At 42.2% G+C, this 15,822-nt stretch overlaps 1 protein-coding gene across 1 annotated transcript in view; it reads left to right on the top strand.

The window, feature by feature from the left end:
- LOC147022136 (sodium channel protein type 4 subunit alpha B-like) overlaps nucleotides 1-15,165 on the top strand; it is a 144,364-nt gene extending 129,199 nt beyond the window's left edge. The window contains exons 20-24 of the mRNA XM_085892749.1: nucleotides 103-156; nucleotides 5,910-6,054; nucleotides 6,704-6,801; nucleotides 7,915-8,185; nucleotides 12,540-15,165. Of these exons, the coding sequence (XP_085748875.1) occupies nucleotides 103-156; nucleotides 5,910-6,054; nucleotides 6,704-6,801; nucleotides 7,915-8,185; nucleotides 12,540-14,032 (2,061 nt within the window). The 3' untranslated portion in view covers nucleotides 14,033-15,165. The remainder of the gene's footprint in view (nucleotides 1-102; nucleotides 157-5,909; nucleotides 6,055-6,703; nucleotides 6,802-7,914; nucleotides 8,186-12,539) is intronic.
- Nucleotides 15,166-15,822: the final 657 nt, after the last annotated feature.

Raw genomic sequence — 15,822 nt, 5'->3', positions numbered from 1 at the left:
CTTTGGATCCGATAACAGATTATTCCAAATGCTTTCCTGTAGATTGCACCAATAGGTATTGAATCCATAGATTGCAAAGAGAACAATTGTCTTTTTCTGCAGGCAACATTCAAAGGCTGGATGGAGATCATGTATGATGCTGTCGACGCTACGACGGTGAGAAAGAAACTTGTACTTGGGGGGTTTTTTCTTCTTCTTTTCAGTTTAGTCATTTATGACAATATGGTTGGAAGTTGTGTTGTACAATTTGGGTCACCCGATTAAATGGGGTTATTTCGGTTTTAGTAAAACATCAAGAAGATTGTTGTTCACACCTGTAGCAAAAATTAACTCAGTGAGAGCAGCACGACAATAATGAGCCAAATGACTTCCTCATCTCCTTGTTTGAGGTTGTACAATGTCGGAAGTTTTCTGTAACTGCGAGCAGGATCATACGACCACTCGTTACACTCAATGTATTCCTGTGAAGAATGAAGACCATTTTTATATCATTTTCCATCCTCCATAAGGAAAATAAATATTTAAAAACAATATGCTCGAGTCCATACAGAGCATCAACCTTGGAACATGCAAGCACAGTCCAACCCCCCCATCCCCGTCCCCCCCCCCGTCCCCACCAAGGGGGGCACCTGACTTATGACATTCGATTATTCAAAGCGCCATTATGTCATGTTTTCACCCCAATTTAATTGAGAATTGAAAGTTTTTATTGTGACGTTGACTCTTCCGCATGTGAAAATAGTGCGGAACATCAAGTTCCATGGGAATTGGCGCAGGAGGTTGGAAATGTATAAGGAATAAACATTCACATAAACAAACAGACAGACCATCCCAAAGTGCCATGAGGGCATTAATCATTAAATCTAAAGTGAAGACAGAGCCACGAGCTGGTTGGATAGCCTGGAGGTATTCACACTTACTTCTGAGCTGTACCTAGCTTGGTTTATAATCTCAACCCAGCTATGAACCGCCATCTTGGTGTTCCACAGATTGGGTGATTCATTAACATTCTACGGTGGGGGAGAGTGGGCACATGAAGAGATTGATTTAGCACCTTGTCTTTTTGAGTGAAGACAGAGTTCAAGAATGCTGCTTTTTCACTTGCAATCTAGCACGACCGTCTTTTCAGATGAAAGGAATAGAAGGACCTGACCATCAGGCTTCGGAGTATGGTGAGAGGTTGGAGAATTTGAATCACAGCTGACCATGATGTTGGGCCCCTGCATCTTTGTAGGACAGATACACAATGATTCTGAGCTGAGTGGATAAACTACAAGTTACCATCAGTTAGATTTGCCTTCCAGGAGAAGAATGCGAGTTGTTTCTTGTCACGGTCTCACCACACACGTCAACATGTATGATGCTGAATATGGGATGTCCAGACGATGGACAGAAAAGTTGAACATGGGATTAGATGAACTTGTGAAGAAGAGAAATTTGTTTGTTGTAAAGCTGATGTGACAGTGCACTAGTCATGGCTGGAGAAGATGGATTTTAAACCTGATCAATAAGCTTTACCAAATTGCCATACATGTTTGCATGGGCCTTGGAGTTTCTCTAATAACTTCCAAAGAGATGCCCACGTATCACAACACCTGGTGGAAGAGTCTCCAGGAGTTGAGGAGGAGCAGGACGAGTTTGAGGAAAAGTTTGACATGACAAGGCCCAGTGATGAACGTGTGCCAATTGGGGATACGTGTGTTCAAATATAAACAGACTGAGTAAGTTGTTTCGCAGAATTCCTTTGCTACCTGGCCATGTCCGGAAGTATGTGAACCAACACCAAGCTCTCTGGCATGGTGGTAATAATCACCATTGTAGTTGAGTGGAGGATGGCCAGTTGACCACACAAAGAAAACACTACATTGTTGTGGAGATGAACGCAGAGCCAAATGTACTCCATATGGTTGGTGGTGTGCAATGAGGGGCAGGGCTTGTGGGGGAGGCAAGTACAAACATACACAGTGACAACACCACCAGTGTGGGACTCATGCCTGTCAAAGTGGAGGAAACAATAACTCGAGGAGATACAGAGAAGAGTCCAAGACATCCTGTGAAAGAAGTGCTTCCATGAGACGTGCAATATCTGGTTTAGCTGCAACAGATAGTATGAACACATCTGCAAATTTGGAGAGCAGACCTCTAATATTGGTGGACCAGGGAATTGGAGAGGGAGGAGCACAGACAAGAGAGCACAAGCAGAGAGGAGCAGTGAGCAGAGATATAGGGTTTTTAAAAAAAAAAATGGCAGTGAGCTATCTCTACTGCCGGTCTGATCACATTTCTATAAACGCAATTTGGCAATGTGGAGTCAAGCATCTCGGCACTGTGTGAGGGTTGCTTGAATGTGTGAAGTTGGCGAGGACTGTATGTTCGAGTTTGGAGGTCTTACGTGGCTTGCTGTTGAGTCGGGGGCAGCGAGAGTGTAAGAAGTTTCAGAAGAGGTGAAAGGAAAGGAGGACATCACAAGGAATTGTGTGACAAGATGGGGAAGAGTTCGGAGAGGAGGAGATTTTCATCCCCTTCTCAATTGTTTAATTGTCAATAAATCATAATGGAAGCCCACGGGCAGGAACACGTGACATCTTTGTTCGGCGAATAGTCATTTTGTCGTGGCACAAATTTGAAGCTGGTGACATAATACAATATGATCTTAAGTCTTACAAACAAAACGTGCTAACTTCCCTAATACCATACTCTCAGCAACTTCATAGATCTTGTTTGTTTGTGCAATAAAGAAATTTAGAACGCTTTCAATAATCTCTTCGAATTTTTGGAATCATGAGCTATCTACGCTCTGCGAGTCCAGCATAGAATTAACACGGAGGCAAAACATTTTAATCCATCCCACCCTCCCCCATTCTCCTTCCCTTCTTCCCCTTTTCTCTCAACCTCTACATCTTTTCTCTCCCCTCCTTCTGTCCTTCCCACTCTCAATTTTCTCCCCTTTTTTTCATTTTTTTTTCTTAATTCTCTCCCCTGTCCTCCCAAGCCCCATCACTCAGCATATGTAAAATGTACATTGCCCCATAAATAATAAAGAAATCAGACTGACATTGTCGCGGCCGTGGTAGTAAGGTATTGATAGAAAGATGTTGTCATGGCCATGGTTGTCCTCCAACCCAATAGTCGTGGATGAGCGGTTAACACAGACCAGGCCGGATCGCCGAGTGATTTTGCTTTGAGATGAACACGTGATCCTTGGAGATGATGGTGCATGTGGGACGGTTAACGGTTAGGATGTAGCGGAGGTGTTCACCAGGACGGTAGCATAAGAGTTTCATACTCGAACCCACAACTTAGCTTCGGGTCCAGAAGCGATCTTTTAGGACTTGACGATCGAACCACGTTGTCAGCGCATGGGAAACCGCATCCAAAATGGCACTGAGCCGCTCTCTCGTGGCGGGAAATGCATAGGAGGCAATTCGGAGATGGTACTCAACATCAGGACTCAAAACCGCGGTGTCGCTTTTCACGAGCAAATATGCCGACCATTCCTCCCTTGCACCCGGTCTGTTCACAACGATGGCCAACACGACGAGACGATTTCTGAGGCCCTGTGATCGGACCACGAGGCATGCTGTCCTTCCCTCCTCAGAAAAGTACACATTTCATTTAAGCCGAACAGTCAATGGCAAGCATCTCGCTCCAGCATGCGGGTAAACTCACACAGCATGAACATAACAATCGTGCAGCCATCTTTGTCCTGTTGAGGAGAAGCAATCATCATGCCCTTCTCTTCCAACCGCCATCTTCTCACTCACGTCACACTCTCGACCGCGCCCCTCACACCCTAAGCTCAACCCAACAAAACCATCTCCTCTTCCTCCTCACTTCTGACATCACGCCGATCAATCGTCCACCTCCAGACGTGGCTTGTTGGCATGAAACCGGGAAGGCAGGGCTTCTGCCTGCTCGGCACGGTTAGCTTGCTTGTTGTTGTTTTAACTATGTGATTCCTGTTATTGCTGGCTTGTAAATGCAAAAACGTAGGAAAGACTCACAGGGGGTAATCACATACTGGGACAAATTGGTCTTGGGACAAATACAGCAACCCCCCCATCCCCCCCTCCCCCCACCCCATGTGGTGACAAGTAACACTTAAGCTGACAGTTTCCCTACTTAATTTACATCGAGATTTCTCCCACATGTCCATGGACCAAGCAACTCTATACAATCCTATCTTTTCTATGAAATTCCCCAGTCTCTCCCTACAACTGTAACAATGTTGTCACGTCAGACAGCCTCCGTTATTACGGGCCGTCTGCACCAGGATCTTTCGTCCCACGAATGACTGAACAGTTTCTAACCTACTGCGTTTGCTTTAATTAATCTACTCTTTACCATTCCCGAAGGTTGCCCAAATGATCCAAAATAGACTGCAGCATGCACAGGACGCAGGTGGATCGAACAAGCTTCTTACCTTTTGAAAGGTTTTTTAAAAAAAATTAAAGAATATAGAGGGGGAAGGTGGCCGGAATGAGCTGTCTGGAACAAAACATGCAAATCAACAGACACAAAGAGGGAGAAGGGAACAGGCAAACTCGGATACAAGGAAATAAATAAAGAGCAAACCCTAACCTACACTATAGGCACGACATATCGCACTTGTCAAAACATTGAAATTGCAGTCGAGGACTTTCCTTTAGAGATGTGTGGACTAGTGCAGAGTGATGGTGGAGCTCGGGAACAGTGGCCCCGTTTCTGAGAGCCGGCCTCCTTGAGCAATGACGAAACAGAGCCAGCGATGAAGTGAGCCAAAGAGTGAGCCAAAAAACGAGACAAGCCAGTCACGAGGAGCGCTAGCGATGAGGAGCACCCAAGATGACGAGAGACAATGATCAAGAGCACCAAAGAACAGGGAGCGATCTTATTCTCCCAAAGGCTCCACAATATTCGGGACGTGTTCCCAAAACCAGCCCTCGTGACCCTCTGTTCTTTCCATTTCGCTTCTTCTCCACACTCGTCCTCCTGGTCTGCCCTCCGTACTCCTGGGGCCTCTGGTGGGCCATTTCTCTCCGCCCGTCTTCATCCTTCCAGGTGGAGTCCTCCGGGCCGTCCCACCCATAGGGTGGCCACAATAAAAATGTCTTTTCCAGCTTCTGGGCTCCACAGCACATTACACCACCATGGTTGGCACATGATGGTCAGACAGATCGTGATGGTCCTTTCTGGAGCGTGAGATGCTTTATCCGTGTGCCTTTTTGTGACAGAAAGTCCTTACCTTGCCCCTCCCACAAACAAGAGGTGTTCACATATACAATATTACCCTGACTATCCCGTCTATAAATTATATACGCTGCCTCCTCGGTGTCACGTGTCACAAAACGACTTACTCTGACAGATGCCTGTAATATGGCAATCTAATCCACTCAAAACACACAGACCATGTTACACTTAGCACAGTGTAGCTATGGATCTCTCCCCCATTTCCATGCAAAAATACTGAGATTTGTTTGGATGGGAGCCAAAGGCAAAGGTAAATGCGGAGCTGAAATCATGGAAAGTTTAATGCATCATTAGTTGTATTTTCCATTAAAATATACACCAATTGTGGCTCATTCGAATTGAAACGGTGATGTGTCGAGATGTGGTCATGTAGGTCAGAGTTGGTATAGGTGGACCCTTTTGTGAAAGCTACCATGTTATAAATAAATACCCATACTGAACAACTCCGTCGTGGAGGATTAGTTGCATAATGTGAAACAACCATAACCAAGGTTGTATCTGCATCACTATAGCCATTGAGCCTTAAAAACAAGAAAAAAAAACTTTTGACTAATGTTGGAAAGATTTTTGTGAATAAAATGTGATGGTTTGACGATGATCAAGTTGTTCTGGAATTGTTTTATTTCATGATCTTCGTTTGATACATTTTGCTGCCAGTTACGCATCCCCATCTTTCACAGGTGGAGAATCAGCCAGAATTTGAAACAGACATATATAATTATGCCTACTTTGTCATCTTCATTGTCTTTGGAACATTTTTCATACTCAACCTGTTTATCGGCGTCATCATAGACAATTTTAACCAACAGAAGAAGAAGATAAGTAGTTGTGACAAACTGGCCTGTTACATGGCAGCCTGTATGTGCATGGCTTTTGTTGCTCCACATCACCGACATCCACTTCCTCCCACTCCACTACCCCCATTTTCTTACCACCTCATTGTTCAGTTCTTTGTAAGGTTCTGTCAGTTGCATTATTCTCGTTTCCCACTGCACCAAAGTGTACCAGTATTTGTCGTCTTTGCCTTAATGCCAGGGTCTGTTGTGACTTGTGTGTTTTTGAGTATTAGGGAATGCGGCGCATGTTGGTGGTAATCAACTCATCGATAGATGAATAGTCTCATGAAATATGGATTTGCTATACTTTCTGAGTTTATTTTTTTTGTTTGTTTCTTTGTTGAAATTTCCCATACCCATGGTGTTTTGGTTTGTGTTAACTGTATGAACCAAAAGTTAAAGAGATTGTTTGACACCCTGTGTGCACTTGGCAAGCGGAATGAAGGTGCAGCGTTGCTTGAGGTGCCAGCCAATGCAATGCCATGACCCCTGCATGTGCCTCACTCCAGCACTCCTGCCCGCTCCGTTGCTTGATGGCTCTTTCTCTGATCGATTGATCCGTGTAGTGTGGAAGAGTGCCGAGCTAAAGAGTGAACTGAGCTCGTCTGTCTTTCTCTCATGGATGCTGCACTTTGGAGGAGAGGACATCTTTTTGACGGAAGAGCAAAAGAAATACCACCATGCTTTGAAGAAACTTGGCAACAAAAAACCTGTGAAACCCATTCCACCACCAAAGGTATGCATGATTTATTGGATGCCTCGAGATGCGGTATTTTAAAGTGTCATTTTCCATTGCCAAAGTTCCAGGAATGCAGAGCCATCTCTAGTAAAGAGGAAAGACATTGCGAGTCAGCTACGGTACATTTTTCTTTATTTGCATTTTCTTGTACTAGTACGTGCCCGTAAAAAAAAAGAATTTAATAAATAAATATTCAAACCGCGAGCAACAAACAACAACCACACAGGCCGTTTCTTCACTCTCGCGTGCCCGTACGTGCATGGCCCGGAAGTTCGCATATTATTCGCAGTTACGATTATTCGCAATTTAGTTTTAATACCCAATTATTCAATTAGCGCCAACGTATTTTACCTTTTCGCAATGTCGTGGCAAGGAAAAACAAAAAGATAAGAGAAGAGAGCGAAAAAAAAATTACTTCCTGGTTCGGAGCATACCAGCACTCTGATGTTACCAAAATTTATGCACCGTCTAATATGAAAACAATCATAACTTGGGGCATTGTGTTTATCTATAAATGCGCATAACTAATCGAGAAATTATTAGAATACACGAAGTCATCACTCTCCGGAAGCCCGTACGTTGTAACCCATAACGGGGAACGTGGCTGAGCTTCCCTTCCCTATCGGCCATGCCCACGCAACAACGTGTCTTGTCATTGGTTTGGTAAATAAATGGCCATAACTTGGGAAGCACTTGTCCGATTAATATCAAACCTTGAAAAGGCACATCCTCGGGTCCCCAGCAATATACCTGGCAAGTTCAATTAGATCGGACCAGTGGTTGTCGAGAAACAGCGGTCACAGACACACACACACACACACACACACACACACACACACACACACACACACACACACACACACACACACACACACAGACGCACACACACACACACAGAGATTGCTGGAATTATAGATAGATATCCAGAATGCTGGAAAGTCCTGTTGGAATGAAAAAACTGTTGAAATGTAGGCCTATAGTAATTGTTGCTATTGGGTGGTTTACATTGACAGTGGTTACAGAGGAGCACATGTTACGACAGTTTGCTTGATTTGCCTGTTCGTGTGCTTGACTGATTTTAACGATGTGCCCACCCTTGACACCCTGCAGAACAAGCTCCAGAGATTGATATTTCATTTAGTCTCCAATCAGAAGTTTGAAATCGCAATTATGGCTCTCATTTGCCTGAATATGCTTACCATGGTAGTGGAAACGGATCCTCAGAATAAAATCAAGGAGGATGTTGTGCACTATTTCAACATGGCATTTATTGGGATCTTCACCTTGGAGTGTCTACTCAAATTGATTGGCCAACGACATTACTTTTTCACGTTGTCCTGGAACATTTTTGACCTCGTAATTGTCATCATCTCAATATTTGGTGAGGCACTCATTTGGTTAAAATGTATTTCACTGATATCTTGTTTGCTTCCATCGTTGAATGTTGTTTCAAACATTAGTGTACCAGGTTGTTTTTTTGTTCCAGGAGCTAGGCTCATGAAGAGCAAGGCAGAACTGACAGTGTGACAAACATCAAGCAAATGAATGAATAGGAAAAGAGGAGAGGGAGTAGGGGATGAAACACTGAAACCAGCAAGTAAGATGGTTGAGTTGGGAAAGGTTAAAGGAAAGGTTAATGTGGATCATAAAGATAACTAGATGGTATTTATAGAATACTTACCCCACGCCCTCTTCAGAAGGACTTTGTGGGATTTGGAAGTCAAAGTAAATTCATTCAAGTAAATGGAGGTAAATTCAATTCAAATCAAATGGAAGACCAAATAGGTACAGTCCTGCATTAGAGTCATCAGAGGGAACCCAAACAAGCAAAAAGCAAAGATGAAGTCATCAGGAGGAACCTGGATATGACTCGTGTTTCAGCTGCTACTCCTCTACCCTCAAACCCATCCAGGCACTGCAAAGTGAGCCTTATTGAAAAAAAAAATCAAGAAAAACTCAGATTCGAAAAAATAAATAATTATGGCTGCCAGACCATGCGTCTGTTCAAGTTGAAATTTAAAACTTATCATCCCCATCACTACTAGATCATAATTTTGAAGTTTTGTGTTGATTGATGCAGCTGTTCAAGAGAGAGAATTAAAAAAATATATTTTCCTTCAATCCAATATGGCTGCCCAACCATGTGACCTATCAATTATTCATGAACACCCTGGTATCCCCAAGGCTTGGGGAACATTTGTGTGAAGTATCCCCTCAATCTGTCCAGTCGTTCTGGAGAAGAGGGTTTTTAAAGACTCTACGGTAAATCCAGTATGGCTGCCAAACCATGCTATGACATCATAGTTGTGGAACTTTTTGTTCCTCTTGGATAGATGGTCATACCTGTAAAGTTTCTCCTCGATCTGTTCAGCTGTTTCACAGAAGATTTTTGAAGGGTATATATATATATATATATATATATATATATATATATATATATATATATATATATATATATATATATATATATATATATATATATATATATATATATATATATATATATCTGCCAAACCACATGACCAATGACATAAAAAATTTCTCTTCACCAATTTATCCCGAGATGACCCTCAAAAATTTTCATACTGGTTGGATGTAGCATTCCACAAATGCAATTATGACGTCATAACGCAGGGACCTATGACATCGTTTAAAAAATCACATTTATTCACCATGGGGAGTACTTGCCATGTGCCAAGTTTAATTTTTTTCCATGGAGCGGTTTTGGAGATGGAGGTCCAACATTTCTCCATTTTTCCAACATGGCTGCCACACCACATGGTGTATGATGTCATAATTATCATTACAACATTCTGTACGAGTTGTCGCACTGATGGTGAAAATTTCGTGTCAATCCGACAAGCGGTTCCAGAGAAAAGGGAATAACAAAATTCAGGCATGCACGTATGCACGCATGTATGCACACACGTACGCATGTACATACATATACACGCACAGAACCGATTGCTTAACCCCTTGTTTTACTTTGCGAGTGTGGGTTAATGAGTCAGAATTGAAGATGACAATACATGGTGTTGACTGTTGGCTTGAAGTTCTGGAGAGAAGATTGAAGCAGAATAGCCTCTGGAAGGTCATTCCATAAATGTGAGAAGCGAGGAATTAAGCAGTTGAGGAGTGCAGTCTACCTGGATTTTGCAAGTTTAACCAGGAGGGGGTTACTTGAAGAACACATGTATTCTGTAATTGCTCAGGAGAGTCAGAGGACTAAGGGAGCAGAGGGAGCAATGTTGGAGAATATATGCTGGAAAACAGAGACCACTGACCTGCATGCAATGTCAGAGCAACAGACCCTGCGTTTTGACCTCATAATGGGGAGATTGCAATTGTTTTGAGAGCTTTACATTCCACAGAATCTAGGAGAGACGACTGTAATGCTGGGGCACCAGCCCAAAGCAGAGAGCAGTACTCCTTTGAGCTACAGGCAAAGTCATTGTAGACTGTGAGTAGCTATGATTTTCCAAGGAAAGACTTGGATCGACAGAGGATGCCCAGTCTGCAGCTAGATTTGGAGGCCAGCTTTTCTGTATGGTCAGCCAAATAAAGGCCATGGCTGATGTGGAGGCTTAGCAGTTCAAGAGACTGATGCTCTTCCAATGGATGACTATGGGAATAGACAGGTGGTTTGTTGGTCTCTACTCAGTGATTCTCTCTTAGAGAATGAACAAAGGCTGAAGCTTGGTGTAATATTTCAGCCATAGCAGTTTTGTAACTGGCACAAAACCTTTTTCTTGATTTACTATGTGTTTTCCTGTGTGCTCAACCCTTATGGAAGAGCGATTCACATGGGGTGGAGCTGAGTGAATGCATAATGGATAAAAATGAAAACTCGAACAGCACTTGTGGAGCACATAGTCTTGCCTTGAACGCTCATTCTAAACAAAAATACCATCGTTATCTGAACACACTAATATTATGGCCTAATGCTATTATGGCCCATATAGCCATGTCATTCGTGCACAATATTATGTCATACACCAGCATTATCTGTGGCTTTATTCATTTTTGAATAATTATATCATTAGGATATTTAACAACTACTTTTGTGCCTATGAAGGCAAAATCATGTCAATGAAGGTGAATATGAAAACAATTTTAAACTATATTCCTTATGGCTCGTCAGACATATGTATGAAGTTTCACATTGATCTGTTAAAGGGTTCTGGAGAAGCAAATTATTTGACGTTTTATTTTCAATCCGATATGGCCGCCAGACCACGTGATAGAGATGATGTCATGAATTTAATTCTTCACTCACATCGGGTCATAGATCACATATATAAAATTTAAGATTTTTTGGATAAGGATTTTGATTCAAGCAATTATGGCTAGGATACTTCACCGATGATGTCATCATTATCACCCTATATATCCAATGGGGAGTTGATGACATGTGCCAAGTTTCAATTTTTTTCGTTGAGTGGTTTCGGGGGAAAAAGATGTCCACATTTTTTGCTTTAATCCAATGTGGCTGACATGTGACTGATGACACAGTTATCAATATAATATTCTCCATCGGGAGTGCCTCCTATGTTTAAAGTTTTGCATTGATCGGACAAGCGGTTGCAGAGAAAAACATTTTTACAGCGGAAATACATAGATGTGGACAGGGTGTATGTGTGCGCGCGTTCTCTTGCGTTCTCTTTCGTTCTCTCGTTCTCTCGTTCTCTCGTTCTCTCGTTCTCTCGTTCTCTCGTTCTCTCGTTCTCTCGTTCTCTCGTTCTCTCGTTCTCTCGTTCTCTCGTTCTCTCTCTCTCTCTCTCTCTCTCTCTCTCTCTCTCTCTCTCTCTCGTTCTCTCTCTCTCTCTCTCACACACACACACACACACACACACACACACACACACACACACACACACACACACACACACACACACACACACACACACACACACACACACACACACACACTCTTCTCATTTCAGTTCACAAACCATAAATTCCTTTATTGGTTGTGCCTATTGGCCAGTGAACATCGTTTCCACATCTATTATGTTCTCTCATAAATAATCACTGCCTGATAATTAGTGCGAGACTATTGCAACGCCCGTCTGTCTGAAACTGCTTGGCTGATCATTGCAAAACTTTCAACATGGGAGGGACTCCCCATGGAGAATATTTTATTCCCTATAGAGCTAACTCTGACATCATGGTTCACATGGTATGGCAGCCATATTGGATGAAAGGAAAAAATATAGACATCATCTCCGAAACCGCTCGACGAAAAAAATTGAAACTTGGCATGTGTCATCAACTACCGATGGGATATATAGGGTGATAACGACGACGTCATCGGTGAAGTGGTATTCCAGCCATCAATGGTTGAATTTAAATCCTTATCCAAAAAATCTGAAACTTCATACATCTGATCTATGACCCGATGTGAGTGAAGAGTTAAACTTATGATGTCATTGATCACATGGTATGCCAGCCCTATTGGACTAAAGGAAAAAGATTGGACATCATTTTCTCCAACACCGCTAAACAACAAAAAAAGTGACATAATAGGGTGCATGGATGATACGAGTATATGAGCCATAATAGCAGTGGGCTATAATAGTAGCGTGTTCAGTTTACGGTGGTGTTTTTGTTCAGAATGAATGCACGAGGCAAGACTATGCGCTCTACCGAGTGCCGTTCTAGTTTTGGAGTGTTTTTGCATTTTAAAATGTAAAGGAAAAAAAAATCTAATTTTATGTTCACATTTTCTACTGCAGACTTGGCAATGGAGAAAACAATGCAGGTATTCATGTTAGAACCGACAATTTTCCGCGTGATACGACTTTTTCGCATTGGCCGCGTCCTACGACTCTTCCGTGGAGCACAGGGCATACGCACACTGCTCTTTGCACTACTAATGTCCCTCCCGGCCCTCTTCAACATTGGTCTGCTGCTCTTTCTTATCATGTACATTTTCGCGATATTTGGAATGTCTCAGTTTTGTCTGTTGAAGCACAAACATGGTCTTGATGACATGTTCAACTTCGAGACCTTTTGGGGCTCGATGCTCTGTCTCTTCCAAATCACCACGTCGGCTGGATGGGACAAGCTTCTTCTCCCAACCCTCAACGAGAACTGCGATGAACACAAGCACCACCCTGGTGTCACTGCTTATGTGGGAGATTGTGGCAAGCCTCGCATAGGAATCGCCTATTTTGTTAGCTACATTATCATCTCTTTCCTGGTTGTTGTTAACATGTACATTGCTATTATCCTGGAAAATTTCAATGTTGCCAAGGAGGAGAGTAAGGAGCCACTAAATGAGGATGACTTTGAGTTGTTTTTTGAAACTTGGGGAACATTCGACCCACAGGCCACAAATCTCATTAGTTACTCAAAGTTGCCAGATTTTCTCGATAAGCTGGAACCTCCACTACGTGTACCCAAACCAAACCAACTCTTCATCGGTGCCAGGGATTTGCCCATGGATGCCCAAGATTGCATCCATTGCTTGGACATTATCTGCACATTAACACAAAATGTACTTGGTGAGAGCGCAGACAGTAACGAGCTGCGACAGGAGATGGAGAAGCGTTTTGCAGGAGAAAACGGACAAAGCATGGCACGGCAGATTGTAACATCCACTTTTGAGCGTCAGAAATATGATAAAGCTGCCATCATTATCCAAAGGGCAGTTCGCAAAAGACAGCTTGTGGCAAAGCTGATTGCTGCAACGAAGAAACCAAATATTGGAAATGATCCTTATAAGCTTGTACTGTTATGCCAAAGCCAGGGAATAAACATTATCACAACAGCTGCCTCACCATCAGGATCAGAGGGTGATGGGGCAGCCACTTCATCTCCGTGTTTAAGAGATGATATAACAGCTGGCACACAGTCAGGTATAGAAAAGAAACAGGCGACCATCTTGCTTTCAACCATGGAGGATTGTCAGACAGATATCTCGCTTTCAGATTCAAAAAATGGGTCATTGGCAGAGTTACAGCACAACAGAACAGCTCCCTTGTCATCAAAATTGGAAAATAGTGAAACAGCTCCTTCACCGTCAGGGATAATGGAAGAAAGTAGGAAAAACACATCACCAACAGGGTCAGAAGACAATTCAATAACCAGCTCATCAACAGAATCAATGGAGAGCAGTATAGTGACTTCATCATCATATTCAGAAGACAGCACAATCCCTTCATCATCAGGGTTGGAAGACAAGACAATACCCAGCTCGTCATCGGAATCAAAGGACTGCAGCTGAGTCGCTTCACCATTGGGATCATCAGACAACAGCACAGTTTCTTTATAATCAGGATCAGAAGATAATACAATAACCAACTCATCATCAGATTCCAAAGGTAGTACAACAATTGGCTAATCATGAGGATCATAAGACGATTGCAAAGCCAATTTGCTGCCAGGATCAGACAACGATGTGATGACTGCTTCACCCTTACGTTCCAGAAATGATGGTTCCAGAAAGCCGTGGCCTAACAACAAGATGTCATTTGGGAGCAGAGGATTGGTGCGAAATTTCAGGCGAATTTTGTTCTTCATCACCGATTGCAAATTAACTACCTGGCAGCTGTTTGTGATTTTCCAGGACGAGTGGCTTCAGGAAACAGTCCTTTGCTCACATGCAAATGGAAATGTTGAACATCTCACCACATCACAGCATGCTCGTCGACTCGATTCCATTCCGAAACCCTGCAATGCAACACAAAGCCTTCGGGATGGGAAATGACGACCTTGATCCAGTAAGAAACGAGCTTTTCAACAATCGAGTCAACAAGAGATGCAATTGACTTTTCTTCGTTTCTTCAGCGAGGGGGATGGAGGCCTGGATTTCAGCATTAAGGAAGAGTGTGCGGATCTGATCAATAATTTGTTGCCATATCCTTCTCACGCCATCATCCTCCATCGCTCCTCCTTTCGAACACATCTCAACGGAGTTGACTACAAACTTCACGGAGCTGTGGATGCAGCTCGCTGCCTCGATTTGACCATTTTTGCCGTGTCCGGTCGAAAGCCATTTTGTTTACTTCTAACAACTGGCTATTTCTAAAATAGTTTGAGAAATGTTTTGCTTTATTGCCAGTGAGTAATTCAACATTGCAACAAGCTTACGTATTTACACACTATGTACAGATATATGCGTGTAACATAAATGGTGATAAAATCTATTATCTCGAGTCGGTATATATGGCTTGTTTCTGATTGTCAAACTTTTGATCTCCCTCATGATATATTATTGTCTTCCTCTCTTTTTATTTAAAGTTTAAAAAAAATAAAATTCTACAATGCATATTTTCCACACTTGAATGATGCTGAAAGAAAACGAAGAAGGTGAAGGGAGAAGTTTGGTTTTTTGTTGGTATACATAGTCGAAGCTCTTTGAAGTGAACTATATATATATATATATATATATATATATATATATATATATATATATATATATATATATATATATATATATATATATATATATATATATATATGATTTATCCTTCAGGATATGAACCCTTCAATCGTTCGATGGTAAAAAAAAACAAAAAACGGATTTCTGAAATTTGAGAAACATCGTCTGGACAAGAATTGTTTATTCTGGTAAACATTATACCAGTTGAATCGCTTAGTTTGGAGACGAATAGATCAGTGTTCGCCAATGCCCAGTGTGCATATCACCCTCTTATTATGTATGACACATTTGTCTTTCTACAGTACAAACAAAATCGTTACAAGTAAAACATTCCAGATACATCTAATTCCAACAAAACCAAAATTCCTACATTTTTACTCTTTTGGTTGAACATTGAATACCTGCCCACCTGAAATCATCAAGGTGAAATGCCTGGAAAAATCAAACAATTTGGCATGCCAGTACCAAAGGTTGTGGGATCAAGACGCCGTGATCCGAACTGAATCAAGACTTGCTTGGAACTATTTTGGGAAAACAATGAATGTTTGAAATATAGGGTTTCGTTGATGTGACAGGATGAGGATGGTGGTGTATGTGTGTCTTCTTTGTTTTATTCTTCTTTACAGGAGGGA

This window comes from Eptatretus burgeri, chromosome 8 (assembly GCF_056783735.1).
Source record: "Eptatretus burgeri isolate ZD-2024b chromosome 8, Ebu_testis_v1, whole genome shotgun sequence".
NCBI lineage: Eukaryota > Metazoa > Chordata > Myxini > Myxiniformes > Myxinidae > Eptatretus > Eptatretus burgeri.
Note: the sequence above shows the minus strand (reverse complement) of the source record. Positions and strands in the feature narration are given on the sequence as shown.